The sequence below is a fragment of the Ammodytes marinus genome (assembly GCF_949987685.1).
Source record: "Ammodytes marinus genome assembly, chromosome: 12".
Taxonomy (NCBI): domain Eukaryota; kingdom Metazoa; phylum Chordata; class Actinopteri; order Uranoscopiformes; family Ammodytidae; genus Ammodytes; species Ammodytes marinus.
In genome coordinates this window covers 18,816,469-18,843,426 of record NC_137216.1, presented here as the reverse complement: position 1 = coordinate 18,843,426, position 26,958 = coordinate 18,816,469, and the positions used below count along the sequence as shown (strand labels likewise).

The 26,958-nt window shown below is 40.6% G+C and overlaps 3 protein-coding genes across 3 annotated transcripts; all 3 read left to right on the top strand.

Annotated features, from left to right (window-relative positions):
* Positions 1-3,015: 3,015 nt before the first annotated feature.
* Positions 3,016-5,878, top strand: LOC307258805 (E3 SUMO-protein ligase ZBED1-like; the record flags this gene model as incomplete). The annotated part of the gene is made up of 3 exons (XM_080038472.1): positions 3,016-4,048; positions 4,764-5,653; positions 5,873-5,878. 3 exons carry the CDS (start codon positions 3,016-3,018, stop codon positions 5,876-5,878), a joined length of 1,929 nt encoding a protein of 642 aa, XP_079894598.1.
* Positions 5,879-16,585: 10,707 nt separating this feature from the next.
* Positions 16,586-20,988, top strand: LOC307258239 (claudin-10-like; the record flags this gene model as incomplete). The annotated part of the gene is made up of 5 exons (XM_080037697.1): positions 16,586-16,915; positions 20,162-20,323; positions 20,411-20,492; positions 20,582-20,686; positions 20,838-20,988. Exons 1-5 carry the CDS (start codon positions 16,702-16,704, stop codon positions 20,986-20,988), a joined length of 714 nt encoding a protein of 237 aa, XP_079893823.1. The 5' UTR covers positions 16,586-16,701.
* Positions 20,989-24,323: 3,335 nt separating this feature from the next.
* Positions 24,324-26,536, top strand: LOC307258666 (claudin-10-like). Its single transcript, XM_080038297.1, has 5 exons — positions 24,324-24,651; positions 25,468-25,629; positions 25,727-25,814; positions 25,918-26,025; positions 26,120-26,536. The coding sequence occupies exons 1-5, from the start codon at positions 24,417-24,419 to the stop codon at positions 26,316-26,318; spliced, it is 792 nt and encodes a 263-aa protein (XP_079894423.1). The 5' UTR covers positions 24,324-24,416; the 3' UTR covers positions 26,319-26,536.
* The last annotated feature ends 422 nt before the right edge of the window (positions 26,537-26,958 follow it).

Here is a 26,958-nt window from a genome sequence, read left to right as displayed (position 1 = left end):
GAAGGGTTAACCCCCGAAATAACATCCTTGGAGGGACAGTAGTAGCTCACGGACCAGCCATGGACCTATAGAGAGCGTGCCTGGCTTTGCGGCGACGTGATGACGTACATGGGGTCAAAAAAGTCCCATGTACGTCATTTTTCGAATCCGAAGGAAAAAGTTATTTTCAAATCTTAGTAAAGTTCTAAAATGATTTACAATACAAAACATTTCTTAAATTGCCGATATTTAACATATTGCAATATTTTTCAATATTAACCCCAGCATATATGTGTTCCTTACCAACATAGTGATTTTATTCAGCTTCTATCTCAAAAAACATGTAAAAGGGTGCAGTTACACTTTAATCATTTAAGAATGTATTTGCTTCCGCCAACACAAATAGTTCGACAACAGCAATCAGAGCGGAGCGCGTTGCTAAGCAACAACTTTACGCGAGTGAGCTCGTCTTGCTTTGTTTACTCGGGTAACATTAACCACGGCGGCCCGATGTCCCGTAAAAATCACCAAAGAAACGGAACGGCGGATCTTAATCTAGTTGGTAATAAGCATGGACATATAAAGAAATGGACACCGTATTGAAACATGGCGCCCATTCATTCCTATGAAAGCTGCTCATAGGCGCAGAGAAGCAACAAGGAAGTATAATCCGGAAATTCCATGCGGCCCAAAGCATTACGTAGCATGGACGTAGCGGCATTATGGACCTATCAAGAAAGAGGGCGGCAAGCGTAGCGGACTGGAGGCGGGTGTCTCGTTCTGTAGCATCTAGCCTGGCGAAAACAAACTGAAAGCCGTTAAAAGCCGTTGGGCTAATAAAACGCTTGAGGTGGCGTTTTGAAATGAGAAAACTTACATTTTAATAGTATATGGTCTAAAGATAAGTATGAGCCTATGATTGATATCCAGAAAAAATGTGCAGAGACACAATCTTGTTCGCTGCTTGTACTGTGTGGACAGGGACATCTGCCTACGGGCCGTATGAAAATAAGCTCCACCCCTTACCATGCAATACCAATGGGTTGGCCACATGTCCATGCTGGCTGCTCGGAGAAGGCAGCATCCTGGGGGCCTGGTAATAAGGTCCGCTGCCCAATCCAAACCCCCACGCTTCATTTCCCAGAGTTTATGAGTGTATTTCGGCCCGGGGGAAGTAACGTTATACAATGAGGTGGGCAAGCTAGGCTAGGCTAATATGCTGCGCTCGTATTATTCAGCAGCCTGAGTTTATCTCCACACACTATTGCTGTCTTCAGTAACGTGAGTGTGAGCGACTACCGCACACTGTCTCTGTCTGTGTGTGGCAGCGATGCCCTCTCACAGGGGAGAGACTCGCCACAGTCAACCTGAGTCACACACACACAGATAACACACAAGTGAAGCTCCGGCTCATCAGTGAGCCGCGGAGTGATTTTGACAGTTGGTCTACAGTTTGGTGAACAGTCCCGAGTGATGTTGTTGGCTAATATCAGCACTCCTTCAGAACGCTCAGAAGGTCTCTCGTCCAATCAAATCACTCGCTCAGAACCAACTGCTGTATAAGGTTGAATATATGACACGCGTCAAAGCATCGAATAACAACAACCTACAAGCTATATGGCCATTAAGGTTAGTCGGCCATAACATTTTCTTTTTAAAGAATTTGCTTGGGTTCGATTCATCCCTTGTTGTAACTACTGGACTTGACCGACCATGTCATCTAGTGGTGGAATGTTGTATAACAATTTAAAGCATTCAGGTGATTTTGTAAATCAGCATGACTGTCTGTCAACTACAGAGTCAAAATATATTTTGGTATTCTAATGAGCACATGCAAAAGTATGTCACTGAAACAACATTACAAAGCTGAGAATTTAAATTTAAGTTTGGCCTGGCGAAACTTTCGTAGGGAACCAGATTGTAATAAATGTAAGAACATCAGGCATACCCGTCGCTATGGGCGGGCCATAGGGGGCCGGGCCCGCCCCCAGAAATGCTTGTGCCCCCCCACTTGGGGCACAGATCTCTCAAAAAAAAATTACTTTAATTTTTATTTTATACTATCATAGTAGCTAATTTTGGGTTGATAAATACTAATGTTGCATTCTTTAACATCAAAACATTTAAAATATAAATAAACAATGGTGTGATTTTGTTTGATTGATGGGAGTCTATCTACACTGCAACAGCCTTTCACGGCCTTACTGTAAAGAAAGTAGGCTACGTAGGCCTACGTAATACGTCAATGCAGCCGCTCAACATGTTACCGCGCATTTTTGAAAGTGAAGCTGGATGAGTTTTCGCCGGCTTACTATTTCATTTCTAGTTCATCATAATCGATATTCGGTAATGGTTGAAAAGCCCACCAACAGTCTCCTCTGCCAAATCGGATCGCCAAACTGTTGTCACATAACAGACTACTACAAGCCGAAATTATGGACTTGTTCAGCGCGATGACACTTCTGATTGCGTGAAGCCACAGTTTTGCACTGTGGGAACTCTGCGCTCCTCCAGCCACGGCCATCGAGGCTGTGCCGGAGACCGACCCCGGTCCAAGCAAGAGAAGACGCACAATTTACAAGAACCTCCGCGGATTTGCAGTTGAGGAAACAGTTGGTCCGTCACAAAGTGACATAGACGAAAAGACTGAGTTCAAGAGAGTATTTTACAGTGTTATTGAAGCTGTGCAAGGAGAGATGGATGCGCGTTTTGGAGAGTAGTAGCAAGCTCATTGGCGCACTGGCTGCTTTGAACCCGGAGTCCGAAAGATATGTTGATGAGGAGGTTGAGCTCGGAGAAACGCCGCCTCCCGCTACTGATAGAAGGGACTGGAGAGAGCACAGCCCTGCCTCCACTCAAAGTAGGCTACCGTTTGTGTGTGTGTGTGTGTGTGTGTGTGTGTGTGTGTGTGTGTGTGTGTGTGTGTGTGTGTGTGTGTTAGGGCTGCAGGATATATCGAGTTTGTAAGATATATCGATATAATTTCCTAGGGGATACAAAATTAGAAGATATCGTTTACATCGATGCTGCGTTAAAATGATCAGTTGCGCCACAAGCGTCTGTGTTTGCCTCGGAGACTGTGTGAGCGCAACCCCTCCCCCTCCCCCTCTGTCATTCCGAACGTGCCGTGTGCAAAGACGCCTCATTCCCGCCATGGACATATTAAGAAAGATTCCCGCCCCAGCCGCGCCCCCACAATACAATTCAATGGATACCGGCAAAGAAAACGAGACAGCGGCGGGAGAAGACATTGTATCTAAGAAAAGAAACAATGGCTCCATAATATGGAAATGGTTCGGGTTCAAAACAACTGATGAGGAGCAGCTGCAGGTAATCTGTAGAGAGTGTAAAAAAAACGTTGCGGCTAAAAGTGGAAGCACCACAAATCTTTTCCACCATCTACAACAGCGGCACAAAGTGCAGTATGAGGAATGCATCAAACTCCGTGGCTGTGCTGCTGCATCACGGCCCGCGAAAGCTACTCCTGCTCCGAAACAGTCAACTTTACTAGCCTCCTTCACTCGTGGCGAGCCATATGAGAAGAACACAGCAAAGTGGCGTGATATCACTAAAGCAGTGGCCTACCACATCGCAAAGGACATGGTCCCGATAGCAACGGTGGCCCAGGATGGATTCAGGAAGTTATTACAAACAATGGACCCAAGGTACAATTTGCCTAATCGAAACTATTTCTCCGACGAAGTGTTGCCAGAGATGTACACATCTCTCAGACAAAAGTTGACAGCCCGGCTCGCAACGGTGACAGATTATGCGGTCACCACCGATTTGTGGTCGAGTAGGACCTGCGAGCCGTACATGTCTTTGACAGTTCACTTTATCGAGGACTGGAAAATGGAGTCGGCGTGCCTCCAAACCAGTTACTTCCCGCAAGACCACACCGGAGAGCACATCGCGGAAGCGCTGCAGGATGCCCTCGCCAGCTGGAAGCTGGAGGGAAGGGGGCTGGTGGCCATGACATCTGACAACGGGAGCAACATTGTTAAAGCGGCCCAACTGCTCAAATGGCTGAGGATGCAATGCTTCGGTCACCGCCTTCATTTGGCCATTGGTGAGTACAATGTAAAGTAATTGTTATAGGGAAGAGAAAATGTGTGCTTTAAAACAGTTGTTTGCCATAAGAACCACGTAATGTTACTATTGCCGGGACAATGGAAATATTTCACCCGCGAAAAATGTAAAAAATGTAAAAAATGTAAACAAAGCTAGGACCCCACAGCCTTCAATACGTAGCACGTAGGGCTGTCCAAAAAAGTGCCTGATTAAAAATAAATCAAATAAAGTAACCAAGAATAACGAAAATAAGGTGAATTTACAACAGTTACAGTTATATGCCTAACGTTACTATTGTTGACTTTATTAAAATGTATTTGTACATTTTAACTGACATAGTTTATATTGAAAGTGCAGATACCACCTTCAAGTGCAGCAGATTGTGAGAATACACAAATAAAGTCTACAACTTTTTTAACACAGTTAAATGGTAATTGTATTTGGCATAAAATCCTATTCACATACTTCTCTATTAAACACAGGCGATCTAACTTTTTTAGATAAAAATAACAATGACATTTTTTTTTTAATTATCATTATTTTTTTTATTTAAAATGTTTTGTTTTAAAGAACATGAACACACAACTGAGAAAGTGAACACAAACAAAATAAAGTGCCGTACTCTACTTAACAGGGTTCTAAGACATTGTTTAAATTAAAAGGTATATGAAAAAGTCAATGAGTTTAAAGATTATTTTCAAATTGTTTTCTAGGACATGGCATGGATGATCACCGCATCACAAGGTGCATTTCGCTGTGCAAGAAGATTGTCAGCAGCTTTTCCTATAGCTGGAAACGGAGAAGAGAATTGGCTGAGGTGCAAATTCAGCTCGGTCTACCGACTCACCAGCTCATCACAGAGTCAGCCACACGCTGGGGATCGAGACAGCAGATGATCAGCAGGGTCCTGGAGCAAGAGGCAGCCCTCTCCAAAGTCCTGTTTGCTGACAAGAAGTCAAGACATCTTGTCCTTAACTGGCAGGACGTAGAGGTCCTGCAGGCAGTCCAGAAAGTCCTGAAGCCCCTTCATGACTTCACAGATGCTCTCTCCGGTGAAGAGTATGTCACCCTCTCCTATATCAGGCCTGTGCTACACCTCTTCAACTCAAGTCTCCTAATACGGGAAGAGGATGATAGTGAGCTGTGTAGGTCGATCAAAACCAGAATCTTGGAGTACCTCAATTCCAAGTATGCTGACCCACACACAAGTGAACTTTTGGATATTGCGTCACTTGTGGATCCACGTTTCAGGGTCAAATACATCCCAGGTGAAAGAGTTGAGGCACTGAAAAGCAAAGCTGTGTTGGAGGTGGAGGCCTTGCTGGCTGATCGGGGCAGCGGTCAGCCTGACCCGGCTGGGCCTGTCACTGTGCCAGAGGAACCAGGAATGCCACCACCATCTAAGAAGAAGTCACTGGCCAGCTTCTTCACGCAGAGCACAGCCACCAACACCAGGCTGACACAGAGGGAGGCGATTGAAAGGGAGCTTACAAGCTACTTACAGTCAGCTTCCATCGACCACAACACAGATCCTCTCCAATGGTGGAAGATGCACGCCGATATGTTTCCAGCACTGAGCCTCCTAGCAAAGAAGTACCTATGCGTACCAGCAACCAGTTCCCCTTCTGAAAGGGTTTTCAGTTGCAGCGGCAACATTGTCAACTGTCACAGGGCATCCCTTAAGCCTGAGGCGGTTGATAGACTCGTTTTTCTTGCACAAAACCTGTGAAATACAGGAGCACTGCATTTGAGAAAATGTTTTTTGCCTGTTGGTAATTTTGTTCTGTTTACATTCTTGTTTACATTCTTGTTCTTTGCACAGCTGTAGGAGAGGAAAAATCTTAAACCTTTTAATTTTATTAAAACTATTTATTTTATATATTTTTGAAACCATAAGAAAAACTGTTTTTATTGATATGAGAGATTATTTAGTGTTGCTTTTGATGAAATTTTATGAATTAAAGTGCATTTTTAATATGTTTTATTGCATATGAAAGATTGGAACCCTCTGTGGGCTTTTTTAATAGCCTCAATAGGCAGGCATACTGTTTTTTAACAATGTTTGACAAGTGGTCTGTTGTGTAGGCCTTTAATTGTTTAATAAACACACATTGACTTTAAAAATCCATCATTTTTATTATCACTAGGGCTTTGATGCAAATTTAAATTCTGAACAGCAGTTGTGGTCCCCAACATTTATCATTTATGTTTCACCTGGTGATGCGCTGCTTCGCAGAGGCTTTGAGTTTTCTTTAAGTGGTTTAACATCCCGGTCTAGACGAGTGCTTCAATGTTGTGCCTTATATTTCGAATGTGTGTGGGCGGGGGGAGCTGCAGCCCCGGCCGAAAAAAAAGAGAAGACATGATCTAACCCACTCTATAGAATATATCGAGATATATATCGTATATCGCCATTCAGCCTAAACATATCGGGATATCATATTTTGCCCATATCGTGCAGCGCAATGCATATCCTCTGTTGACTGCTTTAAAATGCAATGTTTGAGATATGCGTCTGGTGCTATTTACTATCTATGGTCTGGTGTTAGGCTACATCTAATATGTTGAATAGTCAAGTGTTTTATGGATATTCATAACATTGCTTCTATGTAATGTATAGGCCTATTGCTTTAAATTATGGAGGACTGATGTTATAGGCTAGGCTACCGCTGTTGGTTAGTTTAACGTGATGATTAGGCTACGTGCTGCGCGAATAGAGTAGCCTATAGGACTATTAAAAATATACAGTGTACTGTAGGCTAATAATAATTGTGCCCCCCTATGCATTTCATATGCCCCCCTTAAGACTGAGGTCTGGCGACGGGTCTGACATCAGGCCTCCGATGTATTAGGATCACTTTATAAACAGTTGTCTAATTTCAATAGAATATATTCATGTATGAATTTTGATGAATAACCATTTTGTTTTTCTTGCAGTTATCACTACACATCCTAGGTCTGAGTCTTTCTTACATTAGAATATTAAGCCTTTCAACGGTTACAGGAATAAAAACGTATATTATTGGGATTCTAATAACATTTTGGTTATAAAGCAACTGCAAGTACTCCATAAGAAATCATTATTTTAAGACAAATTGCCAAAAAAATTACAATAAAGTTTGCATTTGGTAAATGAAAAATCCCTTTTGAATAAAATAAAACACATTGAAAAAGTGACAGCCCTAATTTAATTTAAATATCTGTTTTGTTGACTTAATGTACTGAATCAACTGTTTGTTTATTTTTTGAAAATGTGCCTACTTATTGGTTCAATTGACCTTTTAATTTGTCATGGCTTATATAACATAATGATCTCATATAAAACCTGGAATCTGTGAAAGAGTGGAACTGTGGGAAAGCATTCAAGGACTCAGAGTAAAGCAGTAACTTACAGGGAACATTCACGCAAAAATACACCTTCTAATATTTTTAATTTATTATTCAGACATGCCGATTGTCTGTAATGATGTAGGCCTAATGTGCCTAGCTAAATAAAACACAGATTGGTGAACTGGCCCTTTTGAGGTGGAATGTAGTAGAATCATCAGAGAATCTTAGGGGGCGGGGCTACATGAGGTGAATAGAATCAGAACACTGCATCATGGTGCTTTGATGATGTCACAGGGCACTTGTTGAAACCTTGAAAGGACACACTTGTGGCATCATAGTTATGTGTTGGCATTAACAGAGTGAACGTGTTACAGTTAGTGTTGGAAAATAAATAGCCAGGTTTATCCCAGCTACAGCCAAGCCAAATTATAGGTAAACTACAGTTGTCTCTTCAGGATAGGAACATGGACAGGTGGAACTCAAAGTGGGTACCCCCTGGGTGCATTGTTGCAAAAAGAAACGGTCAGCTCCAGAGGGACTACAAGGCCGCTGTCTCCCAGCAGGAGAAGCGTTCAAATAGATCCAATAACCAGACCAGACTTGATGAACTTGATGCTGCTATAAACGTGAGGTGGCTAGAAGATGAAAACAAGGGGCTAAAGGAGCTTCTCATAGAAGAGCAGAGAAAATGTCTGGAAAAAGACACTACAATGCAAGCCCTGCACTTAAATATTCAGCGGCTCCAGATGGACGGAGACGCTGAAATAAAAGAGTTAAGGGAGCGCCTCACTCAGCAGCGGGAGGAAATTCTGAAAAGAGACGAGACAATTCGAAACATGCAGATCACTATGTCTCTTCAAAGCGATGAGGCCATTGAGAAGGAGGATAGTCTCTCAAAAGCACATCTGAAGATACGGGTCCAAGAAAAAGAGCTCTCTGAGCTCTCTGAGAAGACTCTGGCGTTCGAAACGAGCCTGGCTGCTGAGAAATGCTTCAGCTCTTCACAAGCTTCACAATCAAATGCTTCCTCAGAGCGTCTGAGGTACGACTTGACGACAATAAGGATGGAGAATGCTGATCTCAAGGCCCAACTCCAGTCTGCAGAGAGAGAACATGGCAGAATAATGGCTCGACAAAGTTCTTTCTCCGAGCGCCACGAAGAGATGATATCACGGAAAGATAACATCATCTTTGAGAATGTGTCTGAAATAACTAATCTCCACCGAAAGGTATTTAAGCTGCAAGCATCACAGTCAGAAAACCAGGAAAGACAGACAGAGCTGGAATATGCCCTAAAAAGAGAGAAGACCAGAAGCTCCAGGTTGGAGGAGAGAGCTGAACAAATCGCCTCTGCTCTTGAAAAAGAAAGGTCCACGTGTGAGAAGCACCAACTCGAGCTACATCAATCTGTAACCAGGCAGATAGGGGAATTGGAGGAAAGGCGAAAACTGTCCGTGGCTCTGCAGAAAGCCGAGGACCGCTTCTACAGGCTTCAAAGACAACAGTGGGCACCCTCAGACGAGAAGAACAGTAACTGACACTGAGTTCAGACTATTGCAGCGGAAAACTACCATGGATGAGAGCACCAAGGCTCTCCACCACCTGCAGCGGGAATACATTGATCTAGGGAAGAGGCACAGTGACATTGACAGTGACTATCGCGAGCTGTTCAAATCTCACAGCGCCCTCCAGATCAGATACGAGAGGCTCTGCTACGTTCAAAGACAACGCCCAACCAGAATTCAGTCCACCTTGGTTAACAGCAACGTGAACCTGAAAGTTCTAAATGTTCAAGGTGATGGGATGACTGAAATCAGATATTTTAAACAGTCATTCAACAGGTTATCAGCTTCAGAGACAGAGTGTGGGCTCAATGGGACACTAAAAGAGTGATGGACTCCATCAGATGATTTGGTTACACTATAACATACTGTATAGACTACATTACTGTTGGTTAATGCTTTGTTAACGCTATTAAAGGTTAGTTGAAAGGTAAAGGGATAGTTCAGTATTTCTGGAGTGGGGTAGTATGGGTTACTTAGGCATAATTAGTGTGTTACGTTATGGATATGGCGAAGGAGTTTAGGGGAGATGTTGCTGTAGCAAAAGCCAGCCTTGTACTGTTGCAGACACGCCAAAAGAAAAAAATAATGTCTCCACATATATAAATGAGAACCTAATACCAAAATATTATTTCTTTTCTACGCTTAACTGAGATTTCTTCCCACAGCTTTAGTTGACAGCCATTAAAATTTGGTTTTCTAGTGTCTCTTTAATAGTCCACAGTAGCTCAGTTGTCTAGCAGCTGATTGGTGGAATGATACCAAAATAAAATGCTGTCAGGCAAACCTAGATCTGTGGAAACAGTTCTCAGTTTAGCGTGCAGTTGAATGGATATTTAGGTTTTAGGTAATATTCATTTATAGTATGCTGGGCAGTTATTAACATTGAGTCAATGCTTATAACTACGCATTAGTTAATCAAGCATAGTTAATGCATTACCTATACAGACCTTAGTTAACTAATGCTTAGTTATAAGCATCAACTAAGCCGTTATTAATGGTTAGTCAACAATAATTAATAACCACTAACTATGCAACTCTACAAACGTTAATAGCATTAACTAACAGTTAATAATGTACCCTAATTATTAAGAGTGACCAAATCATCTGATGGATTCCATCACTCTTTGAGTTTCCCATTGACTCCACACTCTGTCTGTCCAGCTGATAAACTGTTGAATTGAGTGTCAAAAGTATCTGATTAATATTTCATTAATGTAACCTTTTTGCAAAGTGTTACCGATGATTCTGATTGGATACTGTTTTAAATCAAATTGTAGTTAAATGTACCTGTATCAACTGCTGTTTAAAACATGGACAAGATAATAAAAAAAAAAACATTTAAATGATTTTGTGGTGTGATTTTTTTCTCTCAAAAGTTCTGGAGTTTATTATTTTAATTTCCTTTTAAATAAACATTCGGTAACGCTTTATATTAAGGTCATTGTAATAAGCCTTAATAAATAGGTAATAAGGAGCGTATTAGATGCTTATTAAAATTGAAGTAAGTGTTACGGGTCCCAGGTGGGGACGCCCGTGAACAGATTATATATAACTGAAAGACAGGAAAATAACGCTGAAACGGGAAACGTGGTTTGTTTCTTTTAAATCTCCATCAGTTATATTTTATTAATTCAACATGTAGCTTCACTGAAGGTCACTGTAACTTCACATTGTCCACACATTTCAAAGCCAGTATCATATCACTGTATATGTTGTCTATTTAGACATTTAAAATGTTCTTCAAAACTACATTCAAAACACACCTTTTCACACTGTTATTTCATCTCTCTTGTCTCTGCACCTTTAATGCTCTTAAAACCCTTAAAACCCATTAAGTTTTTATTGGACTAGTATTCTAACAGTGCCTTGTAAATATTAACAATATTGAACATTTACCTTACATTTAAACATACACATTTTCTTATTAACTTCAACTACTTCTCTTAACCCGTTTTTAACAACAATCAATAAACCTTTTTTAACACTTTACAAACGTCAGGAAGAAAGCCACGTGTGGTGCACTTGGTAGAGACGAGCGTGGCTCACTACTGGCTTAAAGCTACTAGCTTAAAAGTGGGACCTGAAACGGCGCCGCCGCTACAAATACATTCATCTCCATAGTCACACTCCACCAACACACAACACCACACACTCTCCAATCACTAACATCGATCCGCTCCACATTCAAAACCAGACATGGGGGACTCGAGTCACATGACTTGACTCGAGTCAGACTCGAGTCGCAAATTTGAGGACTTGAGACTTGCTTGACTAACACTGATAAAAGACTCGACTTGACTTTGACTTGGTCTTCATGACTTGAGACTTGACTTAGACTTGAGACAGATGACTCGAAATGACTTGAATTTTAAAAAGTTACATTACGCTAGAAATTATGTTTTATTTTGAAACATGATCGGGTGATTTCACAGTGCAATGCACGCAGCGCGCTGCGCGGACAAACAGCGTCAGCAGGTCAACACAGGAGCAGCAGTCATGGAGACGGCTAGACCTTTCTTTATATGTCCATGGGCTAGACCAAGAGTAATTCACGTGAGCCTCCCACACGCTTATAACCCAAGCACAGTAAATATGTAGCGCCTTCTTCCCTTCCCTTTTCACATTGTAACGCCCCGGGAAGTCTCGTAAAAGAAAACGAAAGTAACAAGCGTTTCCTGCAGCGCTGCTGCCTTGATAACGCACGCTTCCTTATCGAGCGCCCTACCTCCACGGACTGTAGGCTTTATAAAAGCATCTCTGTGAGACTAAACAGCCGTTATGAAGTAGGCCTATATGATGCAGTTCGACCTTCCACGTTCACCGGCTCCTTCCGACAGCTCACAGCCGCCGCCCCCGCACCGACAGCACAGCAAACTGCCCGTTATGACAGCTCGCCCCCCAGTATGAAAAACAAATTAATCTGGATAAATCAAAATGTGATCCTGCCATAAAATAAAAGGTGATATGATATTTTTGCCATAGCGCAGATCCTTGCCCTGTTTTATTCTAAATGCATTATGGGCATTAAGTGTCTGTTTTGTGTAAGTAGGCCTATCTGTTACTATTTGCCTTTTTTGATTTCCATGTAAAAAGTAAGCTATTGGAAATGGAAAGTAGCCTAAATGTGGTTGAAAGAAAAGGAAATGTGCGGTGTTGATCATATGTGATAGATAAGGGGTCGCTATTGGATGCAGACATTATGAGATTCGGACCTTTGCTGTAAGAAAATGTTGTCAACTGGACCCATTTCAATTTTAGTTGGAGACCCCTCGGTCAGACCAAGAATAATTCAATTGTAGTTCAAGGATGATGTTGTCGATGACGGTATGAAGAAGAGAACTGTGAAATGCAGGTCTTTTAAATGTAGAAACTGGGTTAGATAATATGATTTTTGTATGACTTGACTTGTGACTTGCTTGACCTGAGCAATGACTTGACTTGCTTGATTCTCTCCACAGTGACTTGGACTTGCTTGAGACTTGAAGGTTATGACTTGAGACTTGCTTGTGACTTGCACATTAGTGACTTACCCCCACCTCTGTTCAAAACACACCACCCACCTGAAAGACAGGAAAATAACGCTGAAACGGGAAACGTGGTTTGTTTCTTTTAAATCTCCATCAGTTATGAGGAGCATCCGGGGACCCCGGCAAACCACAATACCACGGCGCCTCCTACTGGCGGGATAGTGTAATTGAACATATAAAACAAGATCGCCTCTGCAGAAAACAAAGTGTCCCAACATAAAACGGTGCAATATACAAAAATGTAACATACACAAATGGACACACTTTAGTGGGCATCACATAAGCGGTTTATTTATGTTAATAGAAGTGTAAAATCGCTCTTTATTCATACGGTGATCACTTACATAATGTTCGCGTTTCAGTCAGCTGCTTTACATGTAATCGGCAGATAAACTTATTGTAGTATCCCAAAATTTCAGAAGAAAAATCAGAAGAAAGAACGCTACTGACAGGCACTCGTTTCACTCATATATTGTATACACTCCATGGTCTCACTGCCGGTGCACGCCAGAGCAACAGATGGGTGAATGTGTATGCGCCTACAATGGCGCAGCAGGTAAAAATCCTTCCTAATGTCTATTTTGATGGGTTTTATTATGTTTTATCACACTTATCGATCTGAGATGAGGCTAGATAACTTGCTGCTTGAAGACCGCATTAATGTGGTGACGTAGGGACGAGCGAGAGGACTGCTAGTCTCGCGAAGCCAGACTAAACTACAGCAAGTAGTATGGTCTGGAAGCACACCGTTTAGACATGGACATATAAAGAAATGGACACCGGATTGAAACATGGCACCCATTCATTCCTATGAAAGCTGCTCATTGGCGCAGAGAAGCAACAAGGAAGCATTATCCGGAAATTCCATGCGGTCCAAAGCATGACGTAGCATGGACGTAGCTGCATTATGGACCTATCAAGAAAGAGGGCGGCAAGCGTAGCGGACCGGAGGCGGGTGTCTCGTTCTGTAGCATCTAGCCTGGCGAAAACAAACTGGAAGCCGTTAAAAGCCGTTGGGCTAATAAAACGCTTTAGGTGGCGTTTTGAAATGAGAAAACTTACATTTTAATAGTATATGGTCTAAAGATAAGTATGAGCCTATGATTGATATCCAGAATTTTTTTGCAGAGACACAATCTTGTTCGCTGCTTGTACTGTGTGGACAGGGAAATCTGCCTACGGGCCGCATGAAAATAAGCTCCACCCCTCACCATGCAATACCAATGGGTTGGCCACATGTCCATGCTGGCTGCTCGGAGAAGGCACAGTCCTGGGGGCCTGCGTTTAGAGCCGTCTATTCAGGGGGAAACTGGGCTGGCCTGTTTTTATTTCTTTAAACCAATCACAATCATCTAGGGCGGGGCTAACCCCGGGAAACAGCAGCGGTGTCGATGCAAAATAGTGCCGGGGGGGAACTTATTCTGATGGAACATCTTCACGTCCAGAGGCTGTCAGAGAAATGGATAAATCTAACCCGCAAACGCCACAAAAAAACTATTAAAGACAAAAGGAATACACACAGTATGTTGCAATCTGTCTATTGTCTGTCGGCGTGCGGCCCTTAAATGTAATGTGAAGTGGAAAAGAATGTCCCCTTGGGACAATAAAGTCTAAAGTCTAAGTCTAAAGTCTTCTAACCAGCATGTCAAGACACCATACACTTTAGCCCCCGAGGAGCTCACGGGATTATTTAACCGGAATTAACTAGCCACGTAGTCACGCAGTGTTATCTCTGGTAACATTATCATCGGCAGCCCGTTGTCCTGTAAATCACCAAAGAAAGGGAACGGCGGATCTTAATCTAGCTGGTTATAAGGTCCGGTGCTCAATCCAAACCACCACGCTTCATTTTCCAGAGTTTATGAGGGTATTTCTGCCCGGGGGAAGTTTTACAATGAAGTTGGACAGCTAGGCTAGGCTAAGCTAGGCTGCGCAGCGTCCCGGACCGCCGCCGCCGATATTATTATCCCAAAGTATCGCCACACTTTATTTCTGTCTACAGTAATGTGACTTCTCACACCCTGTGTGTGTGTGTGTGCAGAGCCGGCCCAAGCCTTCAGGGGGCCCTAAGCGAAATATGATTAGGGGCCCCCCCTCCAATGTTAGCGCTGCCGAAACTATAGATCTTTGTTAAATATCATTCACACACCCAGTGTTTTCCGCTAGTGCCTCCACTGTGTAGCTGTGCGAAAATATTAGACAGCCGAGATTCAGACCCTCCTAGGGGTGTCCGGGGGTATGCCCCCCCGGGAGATTTTTTTAACCTTTTTAAAGTGAAATGCATGAATCTGGTGCACTTTGAGAGGAAAATTAAGAGGCTAAATCTGAGAAATATTGTGTGAACTAATAATTTGGAGACACTGGGTCAGATGAATTATAAGCTATTGAAGAAGGACACATGGATTTTCCATAAAAATATTAATATAAAATAAAATATTATGGAGGGTCCTCTGGGTTGGGCTTGGAGCTCTTTTTCTTTTACGGGACATATTTCTCTGTAATATAATGAATGCATTTAAATGCAGTGAGAGGAACGAAGCAGAAGAACTCTTGTCCAGCTATCTTTTTTTCCACAGACGAGGCTGAAATAGGCTATAGACTATACACAGTGCATGGGAAACTGAGGGCAGCCCCATTTCCAATTGTTTTTAAATAAACTCAATACACACTGTGCATGAATGTGAACGTGACATTATCAGATAATTTCGGATTACCTCCCAGATTTTTAGGCTATTAATTATCTAGACCAAAACATTGTATTCCTTTTTGTATGATAACTCACATTTGCATGATATAATGTTATTATCAAAAAATAAATAAAAAATAAAAAAATTTGAGGGGGCCCCCCTGGCGGTCGGGGGCCCTAAGCGACCGCTTAGTTCGCTTATGCCTCGGGCCGGCTCTGTGTGTGTGTGTGTGTGTGTGTTTGTGTGTGTGTGTGTGTGTGTGAGAGAGAGGGAGAGCGCTGCACAGAAGCACACAGGTTGACTGTGAGCGAATTGTTTCCTAGTTTGAGGGGGAGCTCAATACGGGAACGCCAGCAACAGGAAATGGAGGCGAAGCGTTGTGAGCCGACGCCAGCGCCAATAGACGCTGGCGGAAACGGTTCAGCCAGACTAGGGGACTGCTAACTGCAGTAACTGACAGCAAGTTAGCTAAAAGAACCATTCTGCTTACAGCACCTTTAACATTAATTTGTGTTAATAATACTATATATAAGTGTTTATAATAACATAATAAACATGTTGACTGTGTGATTATAAGACTTTTATAAGCACTTATAAGAAACTTCTTAACTATTTATTGATTGCTTAATAGCATTAATAAAAGTCTACCCTAAGTGTACTCTACATGACTTTGGGAAAATGTGCTTGGTAACCCAGAGAATTTAAATTCTTGCTTTCAATTGTACCCGATTAATTCAATTATGTTTGAATCATAAATAAAACGAGATAAAACAAAGGAACAACACATAACATGCCTACATATAATTAATGGTTCTTAATCGTTTTGAATTGTGAAATCTGCAGAATTTGTGAATGCATTGTATTCTAATTCCATTTCAAAAGTATTTTTCCCCAATTTGGTATTTGGTAAACTTTTGATTTTTATTTGATTTGGAAAATGGCTCCCTCAGACTGCAGCTCCAAAGACATGTTCTGTTACACAATCAGTTTAAATAATGTTAATAAGTCTTATTAACTTTTTGTATTTATAAAAACAAAATAATAATAATAATAATTCAATGAAGGTGACATTTGCCGGATTTGCCATCTTCCGGCAAGATCTCAAGTTTCACAACATACATGCCCATAAATGGGCTGGCAATCATTAGTCATTCAGTTGCTAAATATTGTGTGCAGAAATAGATGAACAAGTAGCTGGACTTTGTCATATTGCTTCTTGTTTTCAGGATTACTGATTACTTCTTTATTATTTTTGTAGGTTAATATAACACTTATTTTTTGCCCAAAATGTGGAAGTACAACAGGATACAACTTGCCAAAAATCGAATGACTAACTGCCAGCTCGAGCTTCCTTTACTATTTTACTTTTGAGACACCTGTTTCCATCCCTCGTCACTAGAGATGCAGACGAGGTGTCCCGTCTGTAAATCATCTCTGAAACACATGTCCACAGTGTAATTTGCCTGCCTGAGGCGATTCTTATTTCTTCTCCTTTTCTTGAATCTGCTTAAAGACTATTAGATCTATATCTTCAACTTTCCAATGTCAGGCGTGCAGATCCTGGCTCTTCTCAGCGGCCTGGCTGGGTTGGGGGCCTCTATTGGTGCCACAGTGTCCAATGAATGGAGGGCCACCAGCCGTGCATCCTCAGTCATCACAGCGACCTGGGTGCTCCAGGGTCTTTGGAACAACTGTGCTGGAAATGCCATTGGAGCCCTGCACTGCAGACCACATCACTCTATCCTGAATCTTGCAGGTAAGCTATAAGCTTGTCTGAGGTTCACAGCGGCCTCTACTGTATTTGTATGTTTTCACACTGCCGCGTGATGCACTTGCCTTTGTGAACAAAACGTTCATAGTGAAATGACAAGTAAAGGATATTTGAAACACGTCTAGTGTGTGAATTGCCTATGCAACTAAGATATGGTGAGGTATTTGAAGTATTGCCTTTGTAAATTGTGGAGATCGTATCACTTAAATCCAAATAATAAAAACTATTTAGTTTAACATATACCGGTTTCCATTATGACATTTTATAATTATTTATACTTTACTTTGATCATTGCTGATAAAATCTCACATGATTTGGAAATATTGTTTCAAATTTATCACAAGGATTAAATTCACTTTATGCTGTGGAAAAAAATAAGTAAGGGAATAATTTCTCTTTCAGATGATGGCTCACGTGTTAACTTTAGCAAATGTGTAATCCTTTGTTGGAAAGTCAAACGGAGAGTTTGTGAGAAGCTTGTGCAGGGCCGAGAGGAAAAGGACATGTCTTAGTCAGTAACGGGAGAAAATATTAGTTAGACTTCATTCAATTTAAATTATGTTATTTTGTGAACAATTATTCATCCATGTTTTATGTACTGTTTTGTTTTTTGTTTTTTTTTATTTGCTTTTTGCTTTTGACAAGAGACTATTGAATATGCAAAACGTTGTTTTAAATTGTCACTGACTTGGTCAATCGTGTCTATGTGTTGACAAGTATGCCCATGAGTGTATCATTATGTTGCTGGGTGACTTGAATTAGATGTTGTAATTTGTGTTTATTTTTTGGTACTTTTTAAATTTGTTTAACATATTTAAAATCACTATAGTATGGAAAATGAGTGAAGGATAAAAACAATTCATTTAATTTAATTTAATTTAATCAAAATTGTTGCAACATCTTATAGTTTAAAAAATATATATATATTTGCTGAGTGCTTTTGGATCCTTAGCTCCATCTGATGGTGGCAGTGGTGTTATGACAGAGATATTATCTCTAGAATGTTCATCCACCAGATGGGGCTGTAATTCACAGACTTAATGGATTCCTTGTTTTGGTGTGATTTCCCTCTTATCTCCCTCCATATTTTTTATTTCACAGCCTTTCCCAAACTGTATTAACACATTTACCTACAATAACACAAACTTTCCTCTACTGGTTGTGAAAGTAGAGTAAGTGGCATGCTGTTAATGAGTTATCTAAATCCTGCTATATTAAGTCTAGGAGGAAGTTCAAGCACTCTTGTTGGTGAAGTGTGTCAGAGCAAGGTGACAGGCAGAAGGTGACACATTCACTGACCCGTGTCCCATCTCAAAGGTCTGTTCTGTAGCTGTAACACAAATACATGATTGAATCAGAAATGTCATACAAAAAGTGGAAAAAAAATAATGTGACTTATTTATAAGGATAATGTTAAAACAATTTCAAAGATTTAAAAAAAGGGGATGATTCATATCTCACACATTTTCACTTTTGAGGCAGCAGTTTGTGGATGGACAAAATAACTTGTGATGCATTGTTGGTTTAACCAGCCCCAGAGTAAGAATATCGATAACGTAATAAAAAAAATAAAAATTCAAGCAACTGATAATTTACACACCTTAAATGTAATACTATGCATTTGATACACATTTCTGTCTTCAGGATAAAATGTGTAAAGAAAACTCTTTTATAAAATATTTTAATGCTATCATTACTTTCAATTATTTATCAAATAAATAGAATCAAATAAATCCTTGAGATGGACACCAACAGGAAAGAGAACGCGTGGAAGGCCAAACACCACTTGGAGGAGAACAATTACAGCTGAGCTGGCTGAAATGAACCTTACCTGGGGCGAGGCACAATATGTTGCCAAAGACAGAAACAAATGGAGACACACTGTATCGGCCTTATTTCCCATGGGGGAAGAAGAGGCATAAGTAAGTAAGTAACAAACCATTTTTTACCAGGACATTCAGTACCCTCGGACCCCATCATCTATGACTGTGAGTCACAGTGACGTGAACTGGGTGAGGGGGTGGAAGACGCCTTAATAAACCATTGGCCACTTATTGATGTTTAGAGACAAACTCCTCCCTACAGAATAGAACAGTCCACAACACATTAACTATCAATCACAGCCTATCCATTGGAACTTACTGTTGCTGAGTCATAGCTACATCTTCAACAAGCCTTACTAGCCAGAGAATCAATTTTAGTTCTCACCAACCTAATTGGCTGTCCCAAAGCGGTGTGGAGGAGTACTCTCTCTCTCTCTGCATTATGAGCAGCATGTTTCAGGAGATCTTGGCCTTCGTTTTAAGCACCTCTGGCTGGGTGCTGGTGTCTTCCACCTTGCCTACGGACTACTGGAAGGTGTCTTCTCTTGATGGAACGGTCATCACCACAGCTACCTATTGGTCCAATCTGTGGAAGACCTGTGTTACTGATTCAACCGGAGTCTCCAACTGCAAAGACTTTGCCTCGCTGTTGGCACTGGATGGTCAGCTCTTTTTTTTTCCTTTCTCAGATGCTTGGTTTTCCTTCCCTTTTATCTTTTCTGTGTCTGTTCTCTTGACTTTTCAAATCATTTTGGTCAATCAGGTCCTTTTTTTGTTTTCCTTTGTTGGGGTTCTTTACATTTGTTGTTCAGTTGTTGCTAGTTTTTCCGAGACTACATTTATTTGTATAAACTAGTGCTTAATCATCCTTAAATGTGCTTTCAAAATATTCAATCTGAGCTCCTTCACTTGCTGAATTTAGCTAAAAATGCCAAGTTGAAGCTCACCGCTACTGAGGACTAATGTATGCCCTAAGGCTTAATGCAAGTCCCCAAGGAACCACTCATTTACGTACAAGTGTGTCAATGTTTAGCCTTAGTTCACAGAGCTTGAAGGCTATAATGGAGATTTACTGGGGACCTCGGGCGGTTTCTCCCACGGCTGACTAGTTTCAGGGGTTAACTTCAAAGGTAATATTTGCCTCACAATCCCATTTGAATGGGCAGTTTCATACCAAGACACCACAGTACCACATAGTGTGTGAAAACAATTAGGATTAGCTTGTGACAAATTGTGCTTCTTGCTTTACGTGTTAATGGGTCACAAGGTCAATAACTCAATGACCTTGCTGAGTGTGGATATAGGAGTATACACGGAAAGCAAAAAGCACAGAAAGGAGCCACAGAATTAAACACACCTCTTTCACTGCATATATGTTATCCCTCTATATTATGTTTGTACTTTGCAGGCTACATCCAAGCATGCAGGGGTCTGATGATCGCAGCCATCTGTCTGGGATTTTTTGGTTCCATATTTGCCCTTGTTGGAATGAAATGCACCAAAATCGGAGGATCTGACAAGAGCAAAGCCAAGATCGCATGCTTTGCTGGTGTGAATTTCATCCTCAGTGGTAAGTTTAAATCAAATTGTCTATGTAACATGTTTGTAATTATCCATGTGATCTAATCAGATTTACAATTGTTCCTGTTCTTCTCAGGTCTCTGCTCACTGTCAGCCTGCTCCCTCTATGCACACAGGATAACTTCAGAGTTTTTTGACCCAATGTATATGGCGCAGAAGTAAGAACCTTGTGTCCTTTTGAGAGTTTATTTAAAAATATAACTAAACAAATTAAAAAGTATCATAAAGCATTGGTCTTTGTGTACAGGTATGAACTGGGAGCTGCTCTCTTTATCGGCTGGGCGGGTTCTATCCTCTGTATCCTGGGAGGCAGCATGCTCTGCTTCTCCATTGCGGGTTCTTTTAACAAAAGGTCGGTCTGAGTAATATAACATGTACTATGTTTCGTCACACAGATACTTTTTTTTATAAATAAACCAGCATGCTGTATGATTACATTTTCTTGCATCACAAATAGATGTTTGATTTGTGAAGAGTTGTGTCTGTGTTCTTTCTCTTCACAGTCATAGTCAGGCAAAGTTTATCTACAAAAGGGCAGCCTCACATATATCCTCCTACCCGAGAGGGCAGGCAAGGTCTGCTAACCAGAGGCCGCCTCCGGACTACAGCAACTCCTCCAGGATTCAGCAGTTTGATAAGAATGCATATGTGTGAGGGGTGTGAATAACATATTAAAGAATTTTAGTATAAGCCACTGGTGAGTGTTTAAAGATACACGGTAAACAAAGTCTAAGAAGATGCCGTGTACTGTAAAATGTTTTATGTCTAACAGCAGCAGAATGTACTGACAGCGACCTGTGGCTCATCAGTGGGTACAAATGTATTTTTGTATATATTTTTTTGATTTATTAGGATGCCCATCAGCAACACACCAGAGTGATAGCTAGTCTTCCTGGGGTCCAATTGTTGTATGATACAGTTTAGCCCTCTGATCTTGGAGAATTTATATTTTCTATACAGCAGACACCTTCTGCTTTTCTGCCGTTTTACTGTGCATTAAATGTTAGGATTTTGTATGTGTTGTGATTAAAAAAGCAAAATCCAAACCATTTGGTCCAAAATGGGTCATTCCGATCTGATTTCTGCACCATTTTCTATTGTGTGTAATATTTTGTAAGATATCTCCTTTGTTAGTTATTTTTAACCGTAAGTAGCCTGTACATGTTGTTAATCTGTAATGGTGAAATTAAATCTGTGTCAAACACAGATCTTATTGTTTTCCATGACATAACCACTAACTGTTAGCAACAAGTGCACTTGAATAGGGGAAAAAAAAGGCTGTGTCGTCACATTATCTCTGCGATGGTGGAATGTCGAGGACGAAAAGGATCTGGTTTTCTGACCAGAAATAAAACAGATTAAAAAACTAAATTGAGTTTCAGCCGTTTGTTTTTTGTTTTGCTTGATATGCCAGTATGGTGTCACATACCATACACTTGGTGTTATTGTAACCCCTTCCTAGCACTGGAAGTACAATATTAGATAAGGTTTCTAATATAATGTTTAAATGAACAGGACCCTGAGTGCCTGGCAGAAGGTGTTGGCTAAATCTCCCATTAACAGTAGATGATATTACAGGCATATGTAATTTAAACAATATAATTAAACAACAATAGTGCGGTGGCTCCACTTTGGAATTACTTAACTACTAACACTTTGCCTTATACTGGTATACAGAAACAATGTCAAGTATTTTAATTGTTTACAAACCTTAGTAAAAGGAAATATTCAGGACAACCAAGAAACATGTCGAACAAAAATTGATGTATTTACTAATGGTGTGGTTTCTTTTTCTGTGTTGTATTCAAATATTTTCTCTTATTGTTCTTTTCAAACAGTCTCAAAACCTAGCCACACTTCCCTTTAAAACTAGCCTTCGGGATAAACAACTCAACAAACTGCGTGTTGCACATAGCCTAGGGCCTACTGGATTCAATACAAAGTATTTTAGTCTACAAACATCTGTGTTAAACTTACTTTTTACTGCTTGCTTGCTGAATGCATCTCACCCATGATCTTACCATGTTATCGTATCAGTCGACTTCCTCGTTTGTCCTCTACTCATCAACAAGGTGATCTCTGATTGGCTGAGGGTGCAGGTACAGAACACTTATTGGCTTAGATTACTTCCACTTAAACACATTATGGCCTAAATAAAGACATACAAACATTATAAATACATTACAAAAAAACACAAAACAAAGGACATTGAATTTAACCCACATTTGAAATAAAACACTCATTGTATTTATTAAGCTGTATTGTTGTACCTGTCCCTACATTATGTTAAAGCTCCCATATTATACACTTTTCGGTTCTATTATACACCATATTATATGGTCTTAGTGGTCCTAATGTGTTTTTCTTCAATTGTTTGCTGAAAAAAACTTTCAGATAATTTATTGTACTATGCTGATGTTCAGCTAATCTCACAATGGCCTATTTTTTAAAAAGAGCTGCAGCTCCCCTCGTAAATATACAATCTTTGAGCTCCCCCCCGCCCCCTGTCCGGAAGCGAAGCCAGATACGCCTCGCCCTCTGTCTGTTTGTAAACAATGATGACGTATAGCCTGTTAGCACAGTTAGGTTTAGCCTACCCATGAGAAGAACCAAGTCTAGTGCTAGTAACGCACTTTGAACAGTTTGACATGAACTATCCTTGTCTACATGAAAGACTATGTTCATACAGATGCACTGATAGCCACACGCTAATGGAAACGGCATGTTCACAATAAAAATGCTGCAAAAGATGGTGGCTACTGTGAAGCTAGCTCGGGAGCTAGCTGCTAACAATACCACTAAAATCAGTGAAAAATTATCTTCAAAGTCAGACTTCTTCAGTATACCTTCCAATCCTTTGTCCTATTAAAAACGAGGCATTTCCAGACTTGTGTGGGGAATAGAAATATGTTTTTATGAGCAAAAGCTGAATGCTTGTCCCAAAGCTAATAGCTATACACCAGTCAGGCAAAAATACCAATAAAAACATTTATTTCAGTTTCACTGTTTGAAAAAAAGCACAAGTAGCTTCCTATCCGTTGTGTTATTAAAAACGAGGCTGCTGTGGTTAAGATAAATTAGTGGATTATGCAACATTCATCATGTTTTGCCGTACTACAGGCATCTTGTCGCTTAGCAACAAGCAAACAACATGGGGGTGAATGAATATTTTTCGAGAGGATCTCGGGGCCGTGGACCAATAAGACATAGGGGGTGGACTGCACAGTGGAAGCTTCTGGCTTTCCAGTTTTTGACGTCAGAAACGGGGAGAATTCTGACTGGAGTATATTGGGTGGAGAGGTGGAGGGTTTCAGAAAAGGGGAGTTTTTCAGGTTAGAGGCCAGTCTAAAAGCAGCATCGCCATCACCCATTGGCAGTAGGATGATTGGATATTAAATAAGTGTGGAGCTCATGTGCATATTCAAATTCATTTAAAAAGAAACTTGTAATACAAAAAAAGTTACTTTTCAAGTATACTTTTACTATGTAAAGTTTTATTGTGGTAGGAGTAAAGGAAAAAATTAAGCCTATTTGGGTTTATTTTGGGAGTGTACGATTAGTGTATAGCTCATTTGCATATTAAAATTCATTTTCAAAGAAACTTGTAATACAAAAAATGTTAATTATCATGGATACTTTCATTGTGTAAAGTTTCATTTTGATAGGACTAAAGGAAAAAAATTGCCCTATTTGGATTTATTGGTGTCTCGCCTTATTGGCACACATCTCGGATTGATGAGAATTAAACATATTTCCTCAACTTTAGTATGTTGTTCTGGACACCTCATAGAAATTATTTGAGCTGAAAAAAATTATTTTACAATTTATTCTATTTTTGGCCCCAAAATGCCTTACTTTGCCTGGCCTACAAGAGGCTGCACACTCCAGAGAGTTTACAGTAAACACCTCACACAATTGTGCGGGGCCATCATCAACACTATGGCACACGGCACAGACTGACAGACTGTCATCCTGTCCTGAAACAAGAAACTCCACATCCTGCTTTCTGCCGTGTAGACGTTTAGAGTGTGTTTTAGACCCAACTGAGTGTAAGTGTATGGTATGATTTAGTGATTTCAGAAATGACGAGGAAACGTGTGCTCCAAGTGTTTGGCTTCTTGATTTCATCCCTGGGATGGCTGTTTGTGCTGATCACTATGGCCATGGACTATTGGAGGATAACCCAACTGGGAGGACAAGGAGGCTCCTTTATCATTAAAGTGGCCTGGTACTGGTCCAACCTGTGGAAGGATTGTTTCACAGACTCCACAGCCATCACCAACTGCAGAGACTTCCCTGTGCTCTGGAGTGTCACCCGTAAGTGCTCCATAGCAGTCATGTTGCTAACATTATGTTTCTGTTAAGCTTTCACTCTAAATTACTAGAAAGATGTGCAGTCCTGTATTTCAACTACAGTCACAGAGAGTGATTCTGAGTTCACACAGGCCCTTAAAGTGAGACAACGTTACTTTTATTTAGAAAAAATAAATAAAAATCCTTCTGCCTCTTGTTAATAGCAGTACAGGTTTTGCTTCCTTTGCAGCTTTACTTGGTCTGGTACGAGCAGTTATTTTTGGTGGCTAATGTAAATAATATGAGTCTAACCTAAAATGTATTATGTGAAATCTTGTCACAGCTTTGTCAGAAAGATTTTAATTTCACTTTGTGATAATCTTCCAGGCTGCTTCTTATACCGAAACAATAAACACTGACAAATACTGACCGAACAAACACATAACAAAAGTCAAGCCATTTCAAAACATTTTAGTTTTGGGCTACTTTAAATCACATTATATGGAAATATTATGCATTCTAGTACATAACCTCAATGGAATGGCTTAATGTTTATAGTTGCTGTGCAAGGTTTTTCACTCTGCATGGATAGAAAGTGTTAAGTCCAAGAGCAAAGCATAGATATGGACGAGTAAAATAAGCATTGCAACAATAGTTGGACACAGTATTGTAAAAGTGTTCACATTATTGTGACCAGGGAAATTGGATGTCCTCGAAAGATAATTCATTTCTTAGTCACGTAAATTCTCATTTACCTGAAAGAAACTGAACTGCTTCTGTTGAATTATATGTTGGCATTTTTTGCTTGCCTTGACTCTTTCTCTGTGCTTCTTCCCGCAGCTTTTGTTCAAGGAGTACGAGGATTGCTAATGTGCGGGCTAACTCTTGGATTCTTTGCTGTAGTACTTTGCTTTTTGGGGATGGAGTGCACTTATATTGGGGGAGCTGATCAATCCAAGGACAAAATGCTCCTTGCCGGGGTAGCGTTTCATGTCGTTGGAAGTGAGTACAGAACATACAAGTGTTTGTCGTTCTCTGTAAATGACAGGATTGTTTTGCCCTCATTATTTCTTGGTATCAATGAAACCTCTGCACACAGGTGTGTCAGACCTCGCTGGCTACTGCTTATACATCAACAGGGTTGCCAGGACATCCTTTGCGGAAAGCCTCGCTCCAGGAGTCTTACGGTACATTTTGTCTGCTGATCACCACATCATTAAAATTCAAGAAAAATGTTCACCTTTAATTCCATGTGTACACTGTGTCATCACAACTTTCGACCCATTCCAGGTACGACCTTGGACCTCCCATATTTCTAGGATTGGTGGGAGTTTTTTTAATCTTTTTAGGGGCTGTGTTTTATGCCGTGACAGTCTTCCGAGTAATCTTCCCTGAAAGGTATATCCAAAATCCAAAAAAACTTAACCTTTTTCATCCCTTGAGTCCCATAACACATTATTAACTCTGGCGTGTGTGTTTTTTGGTCTCACAGTAAAGTGGTATATGCCTACGGAGGGGGAACCTACATGGACCCTCGCTCCAGAGGAAGAACCCTGACCACTGGATACTACAGGCCCTCCAGGCAGAACGGATCTTATTATTACTCGGCACAATCACGTAGCTCCAAAATCTCAAAGCTCTCACAGACCACGCCAACTGTCAAAATGTCAGAAAGAGATGCATTTGTGTAGCAGCTACAAAGCTAAGAGAGAAACAAGAAACCTAGCAGCACCAAAACTGACTCACTAACGTTTTGAACATATAGCATACTGTAGATAAGACGGAAAAAATGTCAGCTTTCTCTCTAGTGCATCATATGTATAATTGTAATTTGTTTTGGTTATTGTTGTGTGAAGGCTCTTGTCATGTTTTGTTTTGGTCATACTCTGTACAAACTACCTTGTCTTGTGTTTACTCACCATTTGTTAACTTTATTTGTGATTTAAACAAAGCATGTATTACAATAGAAAAATGTCACTGGAATATCTATGGATTGATATTATAATTAAATAAAAACTTTGTACTATAACAAGTTTCTGTCCAATTCCTTGTCACTTGTCACTAGTATATCCTCTGTTTAACCGCTTTACACAAATATAAGTGTGTTATTCATCATCAGTGCGTATTCGAATGCAATAACCTTGTTCGTGTTTTTAGACTTTAACACACCATTTGATGTCAACTCTAAACGGTACACAAAACTGAGCCCATGCTGGTAGCCTCATGTGTCTCATGCTAACAACAAACACATTACCTAAGTGGCCTTTGCAAAGCAGCTGAATCACAGTTCAAGGCAAAACATGATGTGATGGTGTACACAAACCACATTAG

Bases quoted from the DNA above. Each gene is read 5' to 3' on its own strand.
- LOC307258666 (XM_080038297.1), top strand. From the start codon at position 24,417: ATGACGAGGAAACGTGTGCTCCAAGTGTTTGGCTTCTTGATTTCATCC. The intron at 25,630-25,726 runs GTGAGTACAGAA...CTCTGCACACAG, and splicing joins AGCGTTTCATGTCGTTGGAA to GTGTGTCAGACCTCGCTGGC. The intron at 25,815-25,917 runs GTACATTTTGTC...GACCCATTCCAG, and splicing joins CTCGCTCCAGGAGTCTTACG to GTACGACCTTGGACCTCCCA.